This window comes from Genypterus blacodes, unplaced genomic scaffold (genome assembly GCF_046128005.1).
Source record: "Genypterus blacodes isolate CSIRO-AG114 ecotype Tasmania unplaced genomic scaffold, CSIRO-AGI_Gbla_v1 ptg000022l_1, whole genome shotgun sequence".
In the NCBI taxonomy this organism is placed as follows: Eukaryota; Metazoa; Chordata; class Actinopteri; order Ophidiiformes; family Ophidiidae; genus Genypterus; species Genypterus blacodes.
The window spans coordinates 6,809,610-6,820,731 of NW_027466835.1; the positions used below are offsets into that span (position 1 = coordinate 6,809,610).

General features: G+C 45.3%; 1 protein-coding gene across 1 annotated transcript; it reads left to right on the top strand.

Moving 5' to 3' along the window:
* The first annotated feature begins 668 nt into the window (after window positions 1-668).
* ppp1caa (protein phosphatase 1, catalytic subunit, alpha isozyme a) lies at window positions 669-7,852 on the top strand. Its single transcript, XM_076142778.1, has 8 exons — window positions 669-824; window positions 1,085-1,195; window positions 5,190-5,321; window positions 5,529-5,759; window positions 5,845-5,949; window positions 6,049-6,272; window positions 6,478-6,612; window positions 6,889-7,852. The coding sequence occupies exons 2-8, from the start codon at window positions 1,141-1,143 to the stop codon at window positions 7,003-7,005; spliced, it is 999 nt and encodes a 332-aa protein (XP_075998893.1). The 5' UTR covers window positions 669-824; window positions 1,085-1,140; the 3' UTR covers window positions 7,006-7,852.
* The last annotated feature ends 3,270 nt before the right edge of the window (window positions 7,853-11,122 follow it).

The window sequence follows — 11,122 nt, forward strand, 5'->3', positions numbered from 1 at the left end:
CTATATATTTACTATATTACACGGTTGGATATATTTACACACACACATTTCACATTCTTTTACATTATACATCACATACATTGAGCTATTTAGCAGCTGTAATGTCACATACATAAGAGAACTAGATCATACTTCTGGAGTACTTCTTTAATATTTCAGTTTCATTCGTATTTCCATTCAAGCAGCCTGTCCAATATGGTTATCTGGATTGGAATGTTTCAACTAATTTGTCTTAGAAAGCCTCATAAGCAGAACTCAAGGGGCCAAAAGGTCTACAACAGTGTGTGAGACGAAGAATATCTTCCAGTTCACTTGAAATGACTGTCTCTATGTCTGCCGGTCTGCCGGTCTGCATGTCTGTCTCTCCTAATAGTAGGTTAGATTACAATGCAATACCACATTCCAACACTGGGTAGCGCGTTTTGAAGTATCACCAAAATCTCCATTGATGCCTTTGCGTGTTTTCACCGTCGTTGTGAACGCGGCGGGGGGAGGGCGGGGGGAGGGCAGGGGGGGGGCGAGGGGAGGGCGGGGGGAGGAGGTCAGCCGCATGACAGACTCGACGTCTATCCAATCAGATGCGGGAGTTTATGTCGCCAAATCCACGGTGGACCAATTATATCTGCGCTAACGTGACGGACTCGCTTTGACCCAGCTCCTTACGTTACCGTAGACGCTGGTGTTAGACGGCCCTGTTTTAAAGTTCTTGGGGGAAGAGTGAGGGGAGCTGGACGCACCGAGGGAGAGGGGGCCACACTGAGCGCAGGGGACACATATTTCTACATTACCCGGCCTTTGAAGGGAATTATTAAACTGAAGACAAGGTTCGGTGACCTTTCATCGCTGTATTCGATTCGATAGTCGACATTAGCGAAGTGGCTGCTTCTGTGAATGTGTACGGTCTTTGGCTAGCAACTAGCTCGCTAGCTCGGCTAACGCGTAAACCCCATTGATTGTTCCTGCTCGCTAATATCGCTCGATTGCTACGATATGCGCTTTAGACAATATATGTATGTTATTATTTGTAGGTAGAGGTGACCGATTGTGTCAGTTTCATTTCGATTTCTGCTCTTGAAACCCGAAGGTGCAGCACGGAGAGCCGAGGACTCGACTGCCCGAGAACGTCAGAAAATAAAGAAAATGGCGGAGCCGGACAAATTAAACATCGACTCTATAATTCAGCGTCTGTTGGAAGGTGAGGAGGAACAAACCCGCTTTGTGGACTATGTAGCCAAATGCATTATGGAATTTATCTTCACGATGGTTATATTTCTATTTCTGGACGAGACTGGACGGCTGAAGTTGACGTTAGCCAAGTTCAAGTGTAGCCTCATTAAAATAGCTTCACTCAAACACACAGTTGTTGGATTTAGACCAAAGAATGCGCTTCGATCCATCGTTCCTCTCTTTGGGTTCGCTGTCTGGACTTACTAAGCTGTTGAAAAACCCTTTTATAGCATTTTCCCCTATGTGCTGGATGTGAATCGAAAGTAAATCGGTGATGTTAAACAGGGAAGTCGTCACTCCAACACAGACATTTTGTGTAAAGTACACAGTTGTTGCCTCGGGACAGTGTTTGTTTCCGGCACAGCGGTTTCTACTTCAAACTATCACTGCAGTAAAGGAGTTGAGGGTTTGATTCTGCTGTTTTGACCAAAAAAATGCTTTCGTATTCATTTTCACAGGCCTGTTGTGTCTTTATTCACACACAGTGCCGTGTAGCCTCGGCCCTGGAGCTTCTTAGTTACAAATATGGAGAGAGCGTCCTGTGTTATTATGTGCGCTCTGTTTTGTTAGTTGCACTCCGTAGGATCCGATTACAATTTGCAAGCTGCCCTGAGGGGGAACTGGGAACAAGATGGACAAACAAAAAAGGCCTGAATGAGCACGTTCACTGTGTTATTAGGTACCTGTGTGTGTGTGTTTCTTTCTTTATTCGTGGCCACAGAGTGTTATGGTGTGTGTGTGCAATCTACTACTACAGAAAAGAACGCAATCTATGTCATGTTTTGGCTTTGAAACATCATGTGCATAAATAATGAGACCCTGTGAGAAAGCAGCTTGTTTGGCATTCTTCAGGCAGATATGGAATGATCTGTAATCTGTATCGGCTCTGCAAAGCCGACGCACAGCATTCCAGAGTAGTAGGCTTTAAATGTCTGAATGCCCGTTGCGTACAGTGTGTGGAGACGGATTTGTTATGGCTGGCGTTGTGTGTGTGTGTGAGTGTGTGTGTGAGGGGGAAACAGGGCTGTTTTATCTTCACGTCCGCATGATGATTGTGTAACAGGAGCCTTGAGGACATCAAACAAATCTCTGCTTGCCCAAGAGTTCACCGAGGTGCACAAAGCACAAGGTTACATAGTGGCACATGAGGTTTCTAATGTTTTTGAGTGCAGTACCACACTTACAGCTGTGTGTTTCCCCTGACATGTTTGAATTGCTTTTGCCTGCAAATCTGGGCTAAGCACACAGTGGTTTCCTGAGCCTCAGGTTGTCAATTTGGTCTCCGAGTTGTATTTGTTTGCTCTCACCGTTGTTGTGTGTAGCCGACTGCCTCCTTCCAGTTTGACTTTGACTGTGCGCCCTGATGGCAGCTGGTGTGTTTTGTATGTGGATTGTTTTACTTTGGCCACGGTGAGGTTGTGTGCCAAGTGCAGGAGAAAACAAACAAGCCTGATAATGGCAGTATTTATATCCTCTGACGTCACACCCCCTGACCTTTTTGTCTGCTTTTGTGGTTTTATTTGCTGAGAATAACTAATCAGCACTAAATATTGCTGTTGTGTTCATCTCATCCGTCCAAAACTAGATTGGTTTGACTCATCAAGTATCTGGCCCGCTGCAGGGCGTAACGTCAAAAGATAGATGATAAATGATCCTGCACCAGTTCAGCGTGCTCCGGGGAGAACACACACTAACCCCCCCTCACCCCCCCGGTGCTGAATGCGTCTTCAGACCAAACCAATTAAATGTATTTGGATAATGATCTGTTTCAATTGGATTACTTGCATGTCTCTCAGTCTAAGTGAGCTGTGGGAGTGTGTTTTGCTAATAGCATGTCTGTGGAGCGTCACATCACGGGGTCGGCGGTGCTTTTAATCCCAGCACCCCTGGGACCCTGATGGCTTTCCTGTCGCGATGGCACCACTGTTTTCTGCCCCCTGATCAGTGCAGCGAGAGTCCTTTTTTTGTCTGGAGCTCACTAAGCTCACGGTTGCCTGCCGGCTGCGCGGCTAACTTTGGAGCGAGCGTTGTCACGGCTTAGCCGGCTGTAATCCAGGTTTAGTGTGACAAGCGGAACTGCAGTATTTATACCTGCTTTCACTGTTTAGGGTCACGCTTTTAGTTTGTCACATCAGCCTGATGGCTCTATTTTGATGTACAGTAAACTCTCAGCCCGCCAACAATACGCTCTTATGAAACTGGATTAGTTTGGCCGGGCCTGTTGGCTTTTTATGGGCTGCTGTAGAAGCTCCTGCTTTTTGTTACTCGTACATCCTTTTGCTCTTTGAATGTATTTCCCTCCACCCTCCATCCCAGAGCAGGGCGATCACAGCTAATTGCTTATAATCGAATACATTATTAATTTATTAGTCAATGCATTACCTGAGATTGAGGTTTTTTTTTTAATTTCTCCTCCTCTTTCTTACAGTAAGAAACATGGATGCACACATAGATCCTCAGGATGTATAGACACATAAAAATATCCACTACCACTACTCAACTTATAATCGATTTTCAAACTAAGCGATGGTGGCAGCTCTACTCCAGTGCACAATGATGGACCGGCCCCCTCGCTCTGTCCTTATTGACCGGTTTGTCCCGCTCTCCCTCTAATCTCTCTCTCTCTGGTCAGGGCCGCCTGCCCCTGTGTGCCGTTTATAAGACGGATTAGTTTTTCTGTGAACCGTGATGTAGGACGAAACACTTAATGACTGAGATCTGAGTCAGCTCCTTAAACGATGATTCCAATCATTTATTTTAAGCTGGTACTAGGTGATGGAAACAATCAGTGTGTCAGTGGGGAGACGGGACGTGTGAAGATACTGACGTGGTTGAGATGAAACCTCACTTGTTCCGCGTCTGGGTGTTTGACCTGCTAATGTTGTGATGCTAAAACCAACCAATGATTATTGTGTAAGGGACTCTGTGTGCACTGTATTTAGTTGTGTCTTGTGTTACTGCTTAAGAGTGTAACGGTTAGTACGCATGACATGGATTGATTCTATGTTTGCTCCTTAAATGAAAGTTTCTCACAGTTTGCAGTCCAAGCGCAGCAAAGCAAAATGTCTTTTTCTCAATCCTGTCACTCTCATGTGATTGGACATTTAAATGTGATTATCGCTGTGGTTTTGCTTTCACAGCTCTTCAGTTATCCAATATTCACCGTGGCATTTTAAAGGTGGCAACCATCTGTACATTAACAGTTGCGTATCTGACAAGTGTTCAGTCTTACCCACCCGTGTGTTTGTGACAGACGATAGATAGTTAGATAGTGTTGTGAGTGTGTTCATTCTCATGCACTTGTTCTGCGCTGCAGCCGTCACAACACACAGATGTGAGTCTAAACTTTTGGACAAACACTCTCGTCGGTTCTTTTCTTTCCAACTGCAGTCATGATTGCGCCGCTTTGATGTGTGTGTGGGAAAACGTGTGAAAAGCACGCGGAGGAGACTCGACAAACCCGCTGAATTCTTCAGATAGCCACACTGGAGCTAACGGGATGACAGGAACAATGTGTTACCTTCCTTTTTACACTGCTGTGTCTTATGTAACGGAGTCTTTCACAGCCCTGTTTGCTCTGTTGGATGTGGCAGCACTACAGCCAATGACGTGCCGCTCTTGTTTTGATGTTAGCGGTGCATATTAAGAAGGGCTGTCGTGTTCACAGCGCCCTTATCGTGGTTACATCTCGCGTGTGCAAAGAACTTCTTGCTCCTTGTGTGGTTTGTGTGTGTGTCTCCTGTCAGAAGCTGATAACATATTTTCTAGTTCGCACACTGTACTGTATATGTAACCGGCCAGCAAGGTTTTAAGAAGTACGCAGTAATGCCTCCACCTGAAGTTCCATTTTGCCAGCTTCAGCCAGCATTTGACTAGTTTTTGTTGTTGTTGTTAGTTTGCCTGTATGGTCTCAGGCTGTACATCTCCCGCGTAACCTCATTCCGTATTCTCCCGTTTCCCAGTGAAAGGCTCTCGGCCAGGGAAGAATGTGCAGCTGACGGAGAACGAGATCCGTGGCCTTTGCCTCAAGTCTCGTGAAATCTTCCTGAGTCAACCGATCCTGCTGGAGCTGGAGGCTCCCCTCAAGATCTGCGGTGAGTTCTAATGCACGTGGGATCAGCCTGTTTCAGAGATGCCCTAGAAATCTCATCAGGAGCAAGATGGAGGGGGCGGGGGGCTGAGAAGGTGGTCATTACTGGTTCATCTGTATGTTTGTCAGCTCTATCACACAGGACCAGCTTACACTCTGTTGGAGTCATACCGTGGTTTTTCAAACTGCATCCCTTTGCTGCCCCCTGCAGGTGATGTCCATGGTCAATACTATGACTTGCTGAGACTGTTTGAATATGGAGGCTTCCCCCCTGAAAGCAACTACTTGTTCCTGGGCGATTATGTCGACAGAGGGAAGCAGTCACTGGAGACCATCTGCCTGCTGTTAGCTTACAAGATCAAATATCCAGAGAACTTCTTTCTCCTGCGCGGGAACCATGAATGCGCCTCTATAAACCGCATCTATGGCTTTTATGACGAATGTAAGTGGTTTAGTTACAAACATAAATACAATCCATACTCTGAAAGTGGTGCATCCGGTCCTCATGACTCCGCCTTTATTGGCAGGTAAGCGGCGGTATAACATTAAGCTGTGGAAGACCTTCACAGACTGCTTCAACTGTTTACCTGTGGCCGCCATCGTAGACGAGAAGATCTTCTGCTGTCACGGAGGTGGGGCCCGTTCATTTTAGGTGTTATTATTCCCACATAAGGTGTAAGAACCTCCAAGTGACATTCATACACGTTGACGTCTGCCTGTCCTCCTCCCAGGCCTGTCTCCCGATCTGCAGTCTATGGAGCAGATACGAAGAGTGATGCGACCCACAGACGTGCCTGACCAGGGTCTGCTGTGCGACCTGCTGTGGGCCGACCCGGACAAAGACGTCCTCGGCTGGGGAGAGAACGACCGCGGCGTCTCCTTCACATTCGGGGCAGACGTGGTGGCCAAGTTTTTGCACAAGCACGACATGGACCTAATATGCAGGGCACATCAGGTACTACTGACACGCCGCTGTGTCTGGATTAAAGGAGGACTTCACTCTTTGTGTATTCAGTAGTGATAAATTAGACGTTGTACGTGTGCAGTAGGCCTCGTTCCTCCTCAAATCCAACTGTACCAAAGTGTCTTTCACCGCATAAAGAAACAACTGTGTTATCCTCATGGCTGTCTCCTGACCGCTGCCTCCTCTCTGTCCTCAGGTGGTCGAAGACGGCTACGAGTTTTTCGCAAAGAGGCAACTTGTGACTCTTTTCTCAGCTCCCAACTACTGCGGAGAGTTTGACAATGCTGGTGCCATGATGAGTGTGGACGAGACGCTCATGTGCTCCTTCCAGGTGCGTGACCTTGTCAAGAGAGTTGTTAGATATCTAACGTTTGAAGGTGAACAGCTGGTGTATAGTTTGCATTGCTAATTATTGTCCCAAACCCCTCAAAGCTACATTGGCGCAGAAATGACTCTACAAGGGAAAATGTAGTGCTAATATAGCTTTGTGCCTTGTAGCCTTATTGGCCTTGTATAGAATATTGATTCCAATCCCTCTCATTGTTTTTTTTTTAAATTCCCGCACGCCTGCTGTTCTAAACAAGAGCTTCTGTTCTCTCACACACAGATTCTGAAGCCAGCAGATAAGAAATTGTATCCTTACGGTGGAGTGGCTGGGATGGGATCAGGGAGGCCAGTCACCCCGCCGCGAAATTCAGCCAAGGCCCCCAAGGCCAAGAAATAACCCCCAGCGGGTCCTCGTCCTCCCTCGACCTGCCACTCCCTGTCGGCTCACTCTCCTCTCCTCTACCTCCCCCAAACTTGTTTCTCCTTCTTCACCAAATGGCAAACAAAGCAAACAGTGTCCAGGGTTCAATTCTGTTTTTTTGTTTTTTTTTCCCCCTATTCAACAATTTTTAACTGTTGGTTTGGACGTTTGCGTGCGATTGCGTGTATGTGCGTGTGTGTGTGTGTTTGGGGAACGTGAGAATGAGACAGAGGGGGCCGCTGTACGCTGTGTGTGTATGCTGTTTTTCTTCAAGTACTGTCTGCTCTATTATTCTGTCAGTCGCAGGATGGTCTCTTCGCCATCAGTAATGTAAATTTCAAACGCTGAGTACAGGGAATGAGGGGCTGGGGGGGAAGAGGGGGGTGGCAGGGGAGGAGGAGCCATGGCTGTTTATGTTAAGGTCTGGCGCTGTTTAATGCTAAACACAAGCTTTTGTACATCCTGTTTGAGAGGTCTGTCTATGTGTGTGGAGGGAGGGGTGGGTGGGTGGGGCGGTGGGGGGATCATGTTGCACGGTAACAGTAACAGTGACGGCACATACCAGGCACCGGGTGCACCAGCGGACATGTGCAGGTGAATCCACGAGTACAACGGATTCACAGTGAAATATATATTTTATTTTTCTCTTCCCTTTTTGAAAACCAATGATTTGAAAACGCAATCATGGATGTGAAATAGTTTTACTTTTTTTCTTTTGGGGGCGGGGGGATAGTCGCATAAAAAACGAGAAATTGTTTTAACTTTTCTGTTTTTAGTCTTACCTGGAAGTTAATGAAGAATAAAAAATAACCATCTATTTGAATGATCTCACCACGCTGATCACTTTGTGTTTGCCATTGCTTTGTCATGTTTGTCAGCGGCCATCGCTCATGCTCAGCTGGTTGTGAAGAGACGTTTAAGGAAAAAAAAAAAGGCGATTCTGAACTCCTGTGACGTCTCACGCGTTCACACAGTGAAATCCAGATGCCGCATGTTAGAATCACACCATCGATCTTTGATTGGAGGTCTCGATTCGGTCGATGGGTGATACTAAAGTTGAAGCTGATGCGTCCGTGTCTATCAGGGGGGAGTCTGCAGCTCGGCTCTCCGTCTCTCTCACTGCAGCTTGTCTGATGAGCATCCCAGTATGTGGCTGATGGCAAAAGCTCTGCTCAGTAGGAACAAAACATTGAACACCATCCACATGCATAATCAACGTATGTGGCGCTCTATTGGATTTAGTCGTTTCTACTGAATAGAACTTTTAAGTGAAGCTTTTCTGCAAAATGCTTGAGAAAATGAAACCCTTCCAAATACTCGCATACTGATATTTCACCTGGAAATATTTTGTAATAAGGTTATGACATGCTGTAGTGGACAATCCTACTGAGCATTGAGTGTGTGTGTGGTTTGCTATGTTTGCTTTTATACAGTAACATTACACATATACAAGGGTTTGATCATATGTACAGCAATTTCCCCATTAAGTATAGTTTTAGATTACATGAGATAATTCCCGAGTGTATAGCTACCAGTGTATCGCAATTCAGTAAATATTTTTATGCTTCTTAGATTAATAAGCTAATATAAGATTATTAGGAATATAGAAATATTGACATTTGCTTATTAGGATAGTGATGCTCAGCTGTTGGAGCTTGTTGTTGAACATGCACATGGAGCCATAGAGGAAAAGGTTCACACAAATACACACACACAAACACGCTGGAGATGATCAGTGTGTGTCTTAGCTGACTGCAGACTGGACCAAAGACCAAGGCCAGATTGAACCTGCACTCCATGTTAGTTAGTTTCCTTTCTGTTTGGTAATGTCACAGTTCTGCTCTCTGGCTGTGTTCCATCTTCTAACCATGCATTCAGTTGAGCTGACATGTGCGGTGATCCAATTGACAACAGTCCATAGTTCAATACAAGCTGCTAGAAGATGTCTTTCTACAGTGTATTAGGGTGTTTTACTGCCCCTTTTCTAGTAACTCAGACACACTTTCTCCGTCGCTAAACTGTGTCTGCTTTTGTTCTTTCATCTCCCGATTGTCCACGTATGAAACACCGGAGCTTTCCAGACATCGCAAAGCAAATACATACTGACCAAAGGGAGTTGACTGCGGTACGTTGGCAGATCTGTCAGCACAGGGTGGAGACGCTGGAATTCATCCAGCCTACCTGACCTTTGACCCACCTGTTTTCCACCAAGTCTTTAACCTCAGTACCTCAGCAGATAAATATGTTTTGTTTCTAACTAAAGCATGGTACATAAGGACTTTAGAGTTCTGTCAGTATCTCACTTGGGTGTCTGATATGTTTTGCAGCAAAGGGTGAGCTTATCAAATGCTAATGGATGTTGTGGAGGGGTGAGCGGGTGAAAACATCAAAGTCTCCTGTGCTCGTGCTGCAGGGCTGACTTCAATCCTCTCTCAAATCAGACCAGCTCGGAAAAATGTAATGTTTTTGTTCTGTAATATGCAGAACATTTAAGGAATGATTTGAATGTGACTGGAGTGGTAATGGAGCCTAGCCCTGTGGTGGTACGCCAGCTGAACTGCGAACAATGTTATTCATGAAATTCTGTGAAGGTGATTTCCTTTGGCTCACCTTTGTCACGACGGGGGGAAAAAAACCTAACTTTTTGAGAATGTACTCTTAGAGAAACGAGCAGTCAAAGTCTAATAGGATTTTTAAAGATGTGAATACAAGGCTTGAGAGCTTTGACATTTTGTCTTTATGTCAACCGTGCAAAACAATCAAATGGCTCCTGTTAGAGTTAATATATTGCTGAACATTATAGAATTTGTAATCTGTCATATGGTGCAAATAGGCCTAATAATAAAGGCCACTTCCATAGCTGTATAAACCTCAGCTTACTCTTTACTTTTTCATTCCTGTCATAGTTCCATTTGTTCCATCTGCTCTCGTTTCACTTTCTGTTCTTGTTTTTATTGACAAAACATTTTGCTAGATATTGCAAGCTTATTAGTGTAGGATTTTTTTAATCAATCAGGGATGTTCTGCACCATTCACTGTCACGCTGTAGACATGATGATTAAAAAATCACGAGAAGCAATTGAAATTTAACAGTATTTTTTATTTGTCTCTCATTTCACATCCATTACAAACTGTCTGTTATAAGGTTAAAAATAAAACAGAATTTATATATCTGTGTCTTTTGTCCTTTTCTCCGGCGTTCACTTCGTCATCGTGACACGCAGTGAATCAAACGAAACGCCAGCATCCCCAGTTGAAGGAGGCACCCACAGTTCAGGAGAAAGACGAGTACAATGGCAGTGGGAGTGTAACATGTACACAACTCTCTTGCCTCAAGGCTGATACGTTTGTGCTCCTCTTCATTTGCGGAGGCTGCCACTGTCTGTCAAAGCTTTCAGCATGAGTCAGTGGCGTGGGTGGCCTCTCTCTACATACGTGTGTGTGTGTCTGCGTGTGTGTGTATATTCCCTCATTTATTTATCAGATGTCAACTGGCTCAGACTGCACAGAAAGCCACTTTGCCAAAACAAAACGTGTCAAATGCAAAACCAGAATGGAAAAAAGCATCATGGTCTTTTCCCCTGCTCTTGTTTCCTTCCCTCTTCTGTTTGAAAAGGAGAAGATGCTTGGATCAGGCAGCACAGACTCCATCATCTCCTCCTTCCTGTGTATGCTCTCTGTCCCACCGCCTTCACCCCCTTTGGTTGTGTTTAATGGGGCTCTATCACAGGCTGGGATCCAAAATGTGAGGAATGCAGGGAGAGAGCTGCACTGGGCAATGAGCCAAAACAACTTGACTAATGTGTAGAATAACCTTGTCATCTGGTGACGCTATTTTGGGCCTTTTGGTCTACCGCCTGGCGTTGCTGCAAGCTGAAATAAGGGCAACCTAAATTCAAAGCCAAACTATGCTGTTAGCTCTAATGAAATGAAATCCAAATCCAAATCCAGCTGTCAGTGTTTGTTAAGTCATGACAAAGTGATAACATTCTTACCCCGCATAGTCTGCTGGAGTTTGATAAACACAGTGGGGAAAATCAATAAATCAATAGGCAATGAAAACATCCTCCCCTTCTGCCGGTCATAGTCTTTG